Source organism: Bufo bufo, chromosome 9, assembly GCF_905171765.1.
Source record: "Bufo bufo chromosome 9, aBufBuf1.1, whole genome shotgun sequence".
Taxonomy (NCBI): domain Eukaryota; kingdom Metazoa; phylum Chordata; class Amphibia; order Anura; family Bufonidae; genus Bufo; species Bufo bufo.
The window spans coordinates 19,488,593-19,501,855 of record NC_053397.1 but is presented as its reverse complement, the minus strand read 5'-3'; the positions used below and the strand labels follow the sequence as shown (position 1 = coordinate 19,501,855).

At 43.5% G+C, this 13,263-nt stretch overlaps 1 protein-coding gene across 6 annotated transcripts in view; it reads left to right on the top strand.

Moving 5' to 3' along the window:
* Nucleotides 1-13,263, top strand: part of BRPF1 (bromodomain and PHD finger containing 1) — a 47,749-nt gene that overhangs the window by 22,021 nt on the left and 12,465 nt on the right. For all 6 annotated transcript variants that reach the window (XR_005774353.1, XR_005774352.1, XM_040408515.1 and 3 more), the window contains 6 exons: nucleotides 511-667; nucleotides 2,077-2,172; nucleotides 7,606-7,737; nucleotides 7,836-7,982; nucleotides 11,947-12,259; nucleotides 12,519-12,836. Coding sequence is in view for 4 of the 6 variants with exons in the window: in XM_040408515.1 (XP_040264449.1) it covers nucleotides 511-667; nucleotides 2,077-2,172; nucleotides 7,606-7,737; nucleotides 7,836-7,982; nucleotides 11,947-12,259; nucleotides 12,519-12,836 (1,163 nt within the window). In the remaining 2 variants the exon portion in view is untranslated. The remainder of the gene's footprint in view (nucleotides 1-510; nucleotides 668-2,076; nucleotides 2,173-7,605; nucleotides 7,738-7,835; nucleotides 7,983-11,946; nucleotides 12,260-12,518; nucleotides 12,837-13,263) is intronic.

Here is a 13,263-nt window from a genome sequence, read left to right as displayed (position 1 = left end):
AATTGTAACAACCTGTGCGATAAATTTATAAATAAAAAAGTTTGTAGGAATAAAATATTTTGGCGAAAAAAAAAAAAAAAATTGGCACCTGTGTAAAGCACAGCTCATCTCTTAAAACCAAAGCTCCGGACATCTGGGTCGAACAAGAAATATGACCGCTGGAATGCAAAGAGGAAAAACAAAAAATGTTCTGGTCCAGGGTTTTCCTCTGGCCTCCTCTTCATCCATGAATGTCATTCTGTATCCTGCGTCCTGGAGAATACAATACACTAATTCACCAGAAGGGGCGCAAATGTGCCGACATTACTGTTCTTACTTGTATGAGGCCTTTTCCCACCGTCCAGCCCTTCCCATATCCAGCTATATTCAGACATGGGAAGCCGGACGACCTTATAACTGTGGTTCTAGTAGTCCTGCACAGTCTGATTGTAGACTGGATATATAGCACGTGCCTGTCGATGGAGATTCTGGTCAACTCTAATCTGGCCGCATGTCTTCTTTTTCTTACAGGCTCAGCAAGATCACCAATTGCCTGACTATACAGAGGAAAAGCCAGTTCATGCAGAGGTTGCACAGCTACTGGACACTAAAGAGACAATCCCGCAATGGTGTACCCTTGTTGCGCCGCCTACAGACACATTTACAGTCTCAAAGGAACTGCGAACAGGTCAGAACGCGATGTGGTGTGTTTATTGCATTTGACAGGATTCGGAAAAACTGGACCTTGGCTTGTGAAGCTTAGATTCACTGATAGTAATTATACACTGCCCGTCACAGATCTAAATACCCCCATTATCGTTCAGTAATGCCTCTGACATACGGAGGGGCTGGAGACCACATTGTTTTATATAATCGACTGTGTAGAGCTTTTACATGGTTTACAGGAAGGTTGTGATTCTGCAGTGACCATTGGCAAAAATGTCATTTTCCAGTTTTCTAAAGTTTAAATCTGCTCAATATTCGTCTGTAATTTCCAGCTTTGACATCATCTTTTGTAGAAAACTGCAGGCGGCATCTGGTCTCATGTATTTTTTTTTTTGTTTGTTTTTTTGCCCATAAAATAATTGTAAAAAGCCCCCAGTAGACAGAGTTGTCATCCTTTGTCGCACCGTTAAAAGTTGGATTCAGCTGTTTTTAGTCATATCTGTTTCTAGGAAAGCAGAGTGTCACCCAGCTTTTCTTAGTGGTTAAGATGGGTATTCCCATCTTGGACATTAGGGGCATTTCGCTAGGATATGCCCCCAATATCTGATAGGTGCAGGTCCCCCACCTATACTTAGAACGGAGCCCGCAAAGTGCCGGAGGATGCACCTCGCATGGGTGGCCGCCTTCTATTCATTTCCTTGGGATTGCTGTAAATACCCAAGCGTTGGCTGGGCCATTTCCGTAAGCCCCATAGAAGCAAATGGAATGGAGGCTTCCCATTCATTTCAACGGGGCTTCGAAAATAGCTGAGCGCAGCGCTCTTTTATTTTCGGCACTGCCGTAGAAATGAATACGCCGCACAGATATAAATTGATTGCCACCCAGCTTTCTCAGAAACAGGTAATGCTGTGAAATAGATTCAAATTTATCACTTAACCACAGACAAGGTGGTAAGTGATCAGCGGGACCCCCAGTGATCATGAGAACTGGAGTTTCCCCCTGTTTCTAGGGTTTAGCGTGCATACTGCAGCTCCAAAGTCTGCTGAAGATAGGAGAAGTAAAGCAGCAGTGCGCATGCTCGACCGCTGTTCCATTCAAATAGGGTATGCATGTTCCCCAGTTCTGGTGAGCGTTGGGGTCCCTGCGTTCGGATCCACCACTCAAACAATTTTTACCTATCCTGTTCATTGGTTATAAGTTTCATTCTTGGCTCAATCCCCATCAAAATCTGTGAAATCTGCAGACTATAGAATAAAAATTTGTATTATCTTTGTGGAGCAGAGATAAAGGAGGCCAGCTTTGTATCTATACGAGTAACTCAGCTGTACAGTGCCGTGTGCATCCGACCCTTATGTAGAACGAGAGGGGAGACTAATTTCATGGATGGATCATCCAAGAGCAGATGAATAAAAGCGTTTACTCTCCCAATAGGAGATGAAGTGGAGAATACCTAAATCTGATGATGTCTCTGTTCACCCGGGGGCAGTGTCTAAATCAAACGATGAGAACGGGGACCAAACAATGAAGGTGATTATAAGGCGGCTGCGCTGCAGTGATAGTCTTCTGAGTTGCATTGACTTGTCTTACGTCTTGTCTTCCTTGATATGAAACTTGCAGGTTTATGACGTCACCATCATCCGGCAGATCCAACCCTCTGAGAAAGTACACAGTGATCATAGCTGACTAACTTTTTCACCTACTTTTAGTGACTGTGTTACACTTTACTGGTCATCGTGCTGAAACCCGTCGTCCAACCCCGTTCTTGGCCATTTCCCTTTTACAGTCTTTTATGTGTATTTATTCCTGTATACCCTTCACTCTTCAGTGAGTAGAGATATTCTTGATTATATCCAGACGCCGGGCACCCAACCTGTGGGTCGTGTTGACTCACACTGTAGTGAGATGTAAACTTGCTCTTAGGCCTCTTTCACACGAGCGTCGCGTTTGAGGGCCGGATAGGATGCGGGTGCGTTGCGAGAAAATGCACAATTTTTCCACGCAAGTGCAAAGCGGTTTAATGCATTTTGCACGCGCGTGAGAAAAATCGGCATGTTTGGTACCCAGACCCGAACCCGGACTTCTTCACAGAAGTTCGGGTTTGGGTTAGGTGCTGGGTAGATTTTATTATTTTCCCTTATAACATGGTTATAAGGGAAAATAATAGCATTCTGAATACAGAATGCTTAGTAAATTAGGGATGGAGGGGTTAAAAAAGAAAATAATAATAATAATTAAACTCACCTCATCAACTTGTTCGCGCTGCACGGCTCGTCTTCTTTCTTCTTCTTTGATGACCTTGGAGGAAAAGGGCCTTTGGTGACGTCACTGCGCTCATCACATGGTACATAACCATGGTGATGGACCATGTGATGAGCGCAGTGACATCACCAAAGGTCCCTTTCCTCCCAGGTCATCAAAGAAGAAGAAAGAAGACGAGCTGGGCTGCGCGAACAAGTGGATGAGGTGAGTTTAATATTAATTTTTTTAACCCCTCCATCCCTAATTTACTTATGTTATAAGGGAAAATAATAAAGATCGGGTCCCCATCCCGATTGTCACCTAGAAACCATGCGTGAAAATCGCACTTGCTTGCGGATGCTTGCGATTTTCACGCAGCTCCATTCACTTCTATGGGGCCTGCGTTACGTGAAAAACGCACAATATAGAGCATGAAAATTACCGCTCATGTGCACAGCCCCATAGAAATGAATGGGTCCGGATTCGGTGCAGGTGCAATGCGTTCACCTCGCGCATTGCACCCGCGCTGGAATTCTCGCCCGTGTGAAAGGGGCCTTAGTGGAAGTCCAGCGGGACATGACAGGTGATATCAGGATAGTTTTTCACTTTCTTGGTGTAAACAAGCGTGTGTCTATTCACTGACGGCAAGCAGAGATCTAGTCAATCGTGCAGAGTTTAAACATAAAGCATAATTTTGAATTTTGCACACCTTTTCATTATATTATGCCTTCTGGGGATTTTTGGTAAGTTATGGTGGCACTGATCAAGAGTGGACATCACTTTAAAGATATTTGAAAGTGAATATTAACCACAAATTCAAAAAACTTTTAATGTCATAGTGACCTATGAAAAGTTTTGATTGTGTGGGTCCATGTGCTAGTAATCAGCCACAGGGTTAGTTGTATAAGGCCTCATCCACACGACCCTTGTTTGGGTCACATGCGGACCCATTCACTTCAACGGGGCCGCAAAAGATGCGGACAGCACTCCGTGTGCTGTCCGTATACGTTGCTCCGATCCACGGCCCCGCAAAAAAAAAAAAAGAACATGTCCTATTCTTGTCCGTTTTGCGGACAAGAATAGGCATTTCTACAATGGGCCTTCCGTTCCGCAGGATCGTGTGCATGAGGCCTTACGCTTAGAGGGTATTCCTGTATTTTAAAGTGGTGATATATTGCTAGGATGTGCTATTACCTTTTGATCAGAGGGACCCCTTCTCGTCCTGGGAATGAAGGGCTGCAGTGCTGCTTTTAGCTATGTGTCCTGTTCTAAATTCCCCCTGCACAGCAGGGCTCTTGGCTCCGGTGAGGAACTGTAGTCCGCTTTGTTCAGCTGAATGGGGTCCACGCTGCAATTCTCTGGAGAGGAAGGTGGCCGGCGCGACGCTGTGCAGGGAAAAATGGTGAAGGACATACAGCTTTCCAACACCTTCATTTCAAGGATCCTAGAAGTCAGACCCCCACGATTATGGCATATCCTGTGCAACACTATACGATGGGAATACCCCATTAATGTCATATCATGGTTACAGAAAATAAATTGATTTTCAATTAATATGTCAGCGTCAGTCCTGTTCTCCTTTTTTTTTTTCTCATGATTTTAATCATTTGAGCTTCATAGACCCAAAGGTTGAGGTGACCGAGGGTCCATGGTTATGAAGATAACTTTGTATGGTCCATAACCCGGGAAGGAGGCAGCTGTCACAAATGGGCTCTGCATGTCATTTCTAATCATGGGAAGACGGGATTGTGCTAAACGGACTGCTTCTATAGAAGCCCATTCAGAATTTGCAGCTGAACATTACATTCAAGCCAGCCTGTGATTAACTGTACTTTTAATCCCTATGCAAATGAGCAGTTAAGTGCACTGAGGGTGGTCCCAAGCCACCATTACTTCTCCTGCTTCCTCGCCAGACCTCCCCCTCCTTGATTGACAGGGCCAGGAGGGATATCTATGCAGGAACGTAACCCTGTCAGTCAAGGATAGGGAGAGGCTGGCAAAGGAAGCAGGAGGAGCAAGGGTGCACAGAGTGCATTGGGCACGCCCCCAGTGCACTGAACTGCTTATTTGCCTCTGGATTAAAATTACTCCACAACGAAGCAACTGAGCTATCCCTACGAGGCACTGCCCTGCTGACACATTCCCTTTGATATAGGCATAGACTGCAAATCCCATTTTGCATTTTAAAGGGATTTCCTATATTTTAAAGTCTGATTCTCAACAATCATGACATGGAGCCATATCCTAAGTGATGGTGTTGGGTTGGGTGCAACCACTGGGACTTTCAGGATCCTAAGAATAAAGGGGCTGATTCAGTGCTGCGCCCACCGCTAAGGTTTCTACAGACCCTGTGCAGAGAATGCAGCATGGCCCCAGTAACTTGAATGGGACAGTCCTGCAGGGTCCCACTCTGCAGCCCCTTCATTTTAGGATGTGGGGGGGGGGGGGGGGACACACAGAAGTTGGACCCTCACCAGTGATAAAGTATACTAGTGATATACCATCACTTTATAAGCTGGGAATGCCTCTTTAATTAACAAATCACTTTTCCAGCTGGAGCGACCTTATAATAAGCTCATGCCGTTGCTCTGGTCAGCGGAATGCAGGCTTGCATTATGATATATGATATATATCTTGATATAGGAAATAAGTGCCACTAGGTCAGTGTACCTCAAAATTAGTCGCTGGAGCCTGACTTGGATGTAGTCTCTCCAACTTTACACTTTGTTAATGCAACTGAGATGCAAAAAAAAAAAGAGAGAAAACGCAACTTTAGACATTTTTGGGAAATATCTTCTGCAGATCTAGGAGTCCAAACCCCATATAATCTGATCCTGTAGAGATCTTACTCCATCTTATTGGTTCCCGACGAGCAGTAGAAAGGAGGATAGTAACAGATGACTGCAGAATCAGACTACACGTGTTGTTTGTAGCCCGCTACCTGGAAGACACATAGCTTTACATAGGAGCTGTATACACAAAAACAGTAGGAAATTATTCATCAAGACTATTTGCAGTATTGTCTCATTTGGAACTGTATTAAAAAGGAGTGCTTTAACTGAGTAATCCTATTGTGCATAAACATAAAATAATAATCAATAAAAGGAGAGAAAGAAAAAATATTTAAAATCTCAATGTTGATAAAGACTAATGGTCAATATCGATACAATTAGCAGAATATTTCATCGACCGTAAGACATATAATCTTCTCACTATTTCATATTAAAAACATCATAATGAAAAACATTCAAAATAAAAGTAATCCAAAGAAATACAAAAATAATGCAAAAGCAGCTCAATACTCAGTTTATTTCGTCAAAGGAAAAGTCACCAAATTTGTATGTTCTTTTTGTTACTCCATAATTATATCAAAATAAAATGTCTTCATGGTTAAGGTAGAAAATTCTTATTTAAACATGAATAATCAAGGGAATAAAAATTATTGAAACCAGTGATTGTGGATATAAATATTTATATCCACAATCACTGGTTTAAATAATTTTTATTCCCTTGATTAATCATGTTGAAAGGGGTTCTGCAGTTCTTTTAAACTGATGATCTATCCTCTGGATAGATCATCAGCATCTGATCGGCGGGGGTCCGACCCCCGGGACCCCCGCCAATCAGCTGTTTGAGAAGGCAGTAGCGCTGGCAGTTTCCCTTTGGGCCCAGTGACGTCACGACTAGTTCATTCAAGTGAACAGAGCTTAGCCCCTCCCGGGCCAGTTGATACTAGTCCTGACGTCACTGGGCCTGAGGGAAGCCAAGAGAAGGCCGAGGTGCTCCTGGACTGCCGCTGCCTTCTCAAACAGCTGATCGGCGGGGGTCCCGGGTGTTGGACCCCCGCCGATCAGATGCTGATTATCTATCCAGAGGACAGATCATCAGTTTAAAAGAAACTGTAGAACCCCTTTCAACGTGATTAATCAAGGGAATAAAAATAATTGGAACCAGTGATTGTGGATATAAATATTTGTATCCACAATCGCTGGTTTCAATAATTTGTATTCCCTTGATTAATCATGTTTAAATAAGAACTTTCTACCTTAACCGTGAAGACATTTGATTTTGATATAATTATGGAGTGACAAAAAGAACATACAAATTTGGTGACTTTTCCTTTGACGAAAGAAACCGAGTATTGAGCTGCTTTTGCATTATTTTTGTATTTCTTTGGATTACTTTTATTATGATGTTTTTAATATGAAATAGTGAGAAGATTATATGTAATGCGGTCGATGAAATATTCTATATATTGACCATTACTAGTCTTGACCTGTCAACATAGGAGATTTTAAATATTTTTTTCTTTCTCTCCTTTTATTCATGATTATTTTATGTTTATACACAATAGGAATACTCGTTTAAAGCACTAGATTTTAATACAGTTCCAAATGAGAGAGTGCGTGTTAATATAATTATTTTTGTATATATATTTTTTTTTTTTGGAGAGGCTTTAGGGTAAGCCTACCTAACAGGGCACCTAATTCCGGAAATCATGACGGGTGAGCAGCTACATACATCTATCTATTTGCAGTATTGTTTTAGTGCAAGCTTATAAAACGGTTGCAAAATCATACTTTGGTTTACCCTGGATGTATGTTAATGAACTGGTATGGCGGCACAGCAGCCATGTGTATGTAGTCGCCCACCGACCTTACTTAGGCTGATGAATCACGTCTAACTTTTTGGCTTTGGTTAACGCATTTTCTCTTTTAACAGAAAGACTCCACTGATAACCACTGGATGCTGAAGGAACAATTAAAATCTTGGCAGAGGCTCCGGCATGACCTGGAGCGAGCGCGCCTTTTGGTAGAATTGATACGCAAGCGAGAGAAGTTCAAGAGAGAAGCGGTAACCATCTGCCACCCGATACCTCCTCGTCCCTAAGACTTTCCTCTCCATGTCCTGTGCTTTACACCGCTGTTTTTCTCTCTGTTTTTCGGTTGCAGATTAAAATCCAGCAGTTGGCTCTTGAGGTCCAGCTAACTCCATTTCTCATTCTCTTGAGAAAGACCCTGGAGTTATTACAGGAGAAAGATACCAGCAATATATTTACTCATCCGGTTCCTCTGTCTGAGGTAACAGAACTGTACGAAGTAAGAATCCAATCTCCCACCACATTTTATGTGCATTTCATTGTCATTTTGTCTGTATGGTGCATGTCTCTGCCGGTGTGACTTTTGTTTTGCAGTATTTGACAATGGTAACTAACAGGGGATTATAATAGGTTGTTAGGCTTTGTATATGTGTGTGCTATGATGGGGTATTTGACTATTTGTTTTAACTATGCATTATAGAGCAACTCCACTCACTAGTAACATTCTGATTGCACCATGAACGGATTCCTGTTTAATAAAGTGATATCAAATATTCTGTCACTTGATGTCTTCTGGGAACCCACTGATCCTGAGAAGGAAAGGGCAGAAGCGTTATTTTAGTGCTGCATCCCCTCCACTGTTTTCCTTTTCATTTCCACGCCCCATTCACCCACTGTGCAGGGAACTTCCGCACCTCCTCATGCAAGTGAAAAGGGCCTTACTGCAGCTCCCTGAACAGCCTTGTGCCCGGGGCGCCGTTCTGCAGGGAAAACTCGGGAGGGGAGGCAGCGCTATGGCCCCTTCATTGCAAGGATCCTTGGGGGCATATGGCTATGTACACCTTTTGGGGGCATTTTTTTTTATTGTTGCAGTGTGCTCATTTTGAGCTAAAAATCCTTTTTTTTCAATTGGTCTTTATTAAAAATATGAAGCCCTTTTTTTTCTGTACAGAATTGAGATTTAGTAGCAGCCTCTGGATTTTCTCTCTCTTCCGTCAGTTGGGGAGCTAATGGGTTCCTTATCTCTGCTCTCTGACATTATAAACACTCATTATAGCTCAGTTCTTGGCTTAATGATAAGAATGTGGCTTAAATATGTGTTTTTGACCTCTTAGTAATTTAGAAATAAGGGTTATTAGATGACAAAGTGAAAGTACCACTTGGATTAGTAGAACTACAGGTAACAGCACTCTGCTAGTCAATTGCACAAAGATATAAGCAAACACTGAAAGAATAAATGCTTGGTGGTCATACTTACTGCAAATGCAGCTAGAAGCTCTTTGCGAATATAATTGATCAAAAATATTTCGGGCCCATCTACCGGTCGTCAAGGTAGCTTCTAATCAGATGGGTCCTACTCTAACATGCCTCTCCTGGGCTTACAGCCTACAATCTGGGCAAAGTAGTACCAAGCTGTATCCTACGCATGCCTCTCCCAGGCTGTGAGCCTGCAGTATGGGCTGGGTAGAATACAGCTGTACAAGCTATCTGATTTAAAAGCAGTGTCACTGCCACTAGGGGAGTGGCTCCCCTTGGTGGTGAGATTGAACCGTGCACCACCAGCCCATTTACCATGTGCTTTTAATTAGATAGCTTGTACAGCTGTATTCTACCCAGCCCATACTGCAGGCTCACAGCCTGGGAGAGGCATGCGTAGGATGCAGCTTGGTACTACTTTGCCCAGATTGTAGGCTGTAAGCCCAGGAGAGGCATGTTAGAGTAGGACCCATCTGATTAGAAGCGACCTTGACGACCGGTAGATGGGCCCGAAATATTTTTGATCAATTATATTCGCAAAGAGCTTCTAGCTGCATTTGCAGTAAGTATGACCACCAAGCATTTATTCTTTCAGTGTTTGCTTATATCTTTGTGCAATTGACTAGCAGAGTGCTGTTACCTGTAGTTCTACTAATCCAAGTGTGTTTTAGCCAAGGTAGCGTGCACCTGCGTTCTCATATTAACTTATTGTGGAGGTGCTGGTTCGTGTATTTTTTCCCCAAAGTGAAAGTACCGGTCACACAGTTAGAAAAAAAGTTAACCCTTTGTGACAGAAGGCTCTATTTTTAATAAAGGCCAATTGAAAATATGATTTTTATCCAGAAATAAGTAAAATGCAGTCATAAACATTTGGTTTTCTTCAAGCCTGTCTGTCTTTAGCTATAGACTTCTAGCCAAGTCTACTTTCACACTCGCGTTTTGACTTTCCGTTCGTGAAATCCGTTCAGGGCTCAGCGGTCCAAAACGGATCAGTTTTGCCCTTAATGCATTCTGAATGGAAAAGGATCCGCTCAGAATGCATCAGTTTGCCTCTGTTCAGTCTCCATTCCGCTTTGGAGGCTGCCTGCAGTGTTTTGGTGTCCGTCTGACGAAACTGAGTCAAACTGATCCGTCCTGGCGCATAATGTAAGTGAATGGAGACGGATGAGTTTTCTATGACGCAATAGAAAACTGATCCGTCCTCCATTGACTTTCAATAGTGTTCAAGACGGATCCGTTTTGGCTATGTTACAGATAATACAAACGGATCCGTTCTGAATAGGATGCAGGCGGTTGTATTATCTGAACGGATGCGTTTGTGCAGATCCTTGACGGATCCTCACCAAACGCGAGTGTGAAAGTAGCCTAATACATAAACTCACCTCAGCAAAAATGATCTGTAACAGCCCCAGATTGGAAAAAGCCAAACCAATCCGCTTCAATTTCAGGCTTCAAGGGACTGTCAGGATGCTCTAGATAAGCATTTAGATCTTATATTTATTGTGAAGATTGGGGCTAGGGTGACCCTCGACTTCAGCCTAAAGTTGGGTCGAAAATTTACAGCATTTTCTGAGCTCATCTGAATGGGATCTGAGACAGTGGTCTTTTCCTGAGTTTTAGAGGATCAAAAGTTTGAACGTGTTAATTCAATGCAACCACCAAAAAAAAATAAAAAACATAGCCTATGCATTTATAGAAATCCTTTTTCCATGACCAGTAACGCCATATTTGTGCACCGACAGCACCCCATGCCCATCCCAGCAAAAAAATAGAACATGTCTTATTCTTGTCCGTTTTGCAGACAAGGATAGGACACTTGTGAAGGAGTAAAAAATAAATGTGCCACAAAAACTGATCCGGTCATGTGCAGGAGCCCTTAGTGAAAGGAGCCCTTCCGAAAGTGAAGGAGAGCGCACTGTGCAACCGCCCTCCATTCATTTCAATGGGGCCGCCGAAAATAGCCGAGCTTGGTTATTGCCGTCTGCCCCATAGAAATGAGTGGGAGCATGGGCCGCGCATGGGCGGCACGCTCCCATTTACTTCTATGGGAGAGGCAGGGATTAGCGCTTGCTGGTGGACGGACCCCGGGAAATCTGGGATCGTCCAGCTACAGCGCTTCCCGCTCTGTTCTCGATACAGGTGCGGGTCCCAGCGGTGGGACCCACACCTATTAGACAATGGGGGCATATCCTAGCGATATGCCCCCATTGTCTTAAGATAGGAATACCCCTTTAAAGGAGGTTGTACCACCTTGTCTAGGATAAGCCGTCAGTTACTGATCATTTGTTGTCTGAGCTGGTCGGTAGACACAATAATAAGGAATGAGCGTTCAAAAGTGCAGTCGTTTACCTGATCATGGGCCTTTACAGTGATGTGGAAAACAGCTTTTTATTCATATTGATGAATCAATATTGGATCGGCGGGGGTCCGACTCCCAGCACACCCCCCCCCCCCCCCCTCCCGATCAGCTGTTTGAGGAGAAGGTGCTGCCTTCCCTTCATTGTTTACCTGCTCACAGTCGCAACCGCACCTAAGCCGTCCTATTTACTTCTATTCTATTCAAGTGAACACTACAAGGACGTCCCATAGAAGTGATTGGGATAGGATCTTGTCATTACACCTGCTCACCGTCGCTGCTTTCTCTTTAAATAGCTGATGGGCGGGGGTGCTGGGATTTGGACCCCCACCGATCTGATATGAATAAAGTGGACAACCCCTTTAAGCCTAGAAACCGCTTTGGTTATTGCATGGTACTTTGGTTTATTAAACCTCACTCCAGTTACATTTTGCAAGTAGTGTGCAGTAGTATTTATATTGCAGTGTCTGGCTGCATGACTACAGTATAATCCAATTTATGTCATTCATCCCAAAAAAATCTGCTTACGGCAATTGGCAGTCAGTCTTGTAATGTTGTTGACGTTGCTCGCGGCTCCTGCAAGCTTCTTCCTTTCTTTTAGCCCTTGGCTTTTTTTCTTCTTTCTTCAAAGGTCCCGGACTACCTTGAACATGTCAAGAAGCCAATGGATTTTCAGACGATGAAGGCTAACCTTGAAGCACTATGCTACCAAAACTTTGATCGGTTTGAAGACGACTTTAACCTAATAGTCAACAACTGCATCAAGTATAACTCTAAGGACACCATTTTCTACCGGGCGGCCGTCCGGCTGCGGGAACAGGGGGCGGCCATCATCAGGCAGGCTCGTCGTCAGGCAGAAAAGATTGGCATCGACTTTGAGACTGGAATGCACTTGCCCCATGTTGGCTCTGGGAATGAGATTGCACGTCATGGCAAAGAGACTGGTAAGTTGTGCAGCCATACTAGGATAGTATAATTTTTTTTGCCAAGCTTATAAAAAACTGTGCAAAATCAGGAGCACTCCTACGGGGAAGGGGCACTGGGGTGATACAGAAACAGCCAAGTTAGCATATGTGGAAATGGCATCCTTGTCAGGATTGGTGGGCATCTAGGTGGTTGTTTGTTGAATAAAAAACGTTTAACATAAAAAAAAAAAAAAAAAAAGCTCATAAATAATTTGGTTTCTTTAAAATTCTTCCTCAGATACTGAACGAACGGCTCCCTCCGACAGCCGCAAACCTCCCCCTCTGGAAGAACAGCTTAAAGTCCAGCTCGCACGGCTGGACGAGGTCAATGCAGGCAAGCAGAGCATAGGAAGGGTGCGTCGGGCGAAAATGATCCGGAAGGAGATAACTTCCATCCGCCGTAAGATGTCCCACCGACAAGAGTCCAGAAGGGACGGAGCCATGGAGCGGCACAGCATGGCTGGGAGAGGCAACTTGCCTATGCATGGCCGTTCCGAGAAGGATGGACAGACGGACAGTGCTGCAGAAGAGAGCAGCAGTCAGGAGACGGGGAAAGGTACTGACCTGTGTTAGTTGACTGCTTTCTGATTCCGGCAGGGGCCTCTTCTGCAGCTCTGTATAGTTTCCAGATCTGTTTACATTCATGTGTGTGATTTTTATCATACGGCACTTTTTTTTTTATAGATATATATATATATTTTTTTCTCTCCTACTACAGATAGGCAAGAATTTTTTGAACTGCAGGTTTCTAAAGATTTGTGGCTCAACATGTTATGTAATTTCTACGCCTTCTTTTATAGTAGGCTAAATCATGCGAGTGAAGCGAATTGCTTGGTGATTATTTAGTTAGGCTTTTTTTTTTTTTTTTTTTACATGCCTCTTAAAATGCTGCTATATATGTTGCATAGAACAGATCATGTGGTTAAATGTGCATTGTGTTACTAGAGCGGATCTGTGACCTCACTACACCAGTTCTGTGATTT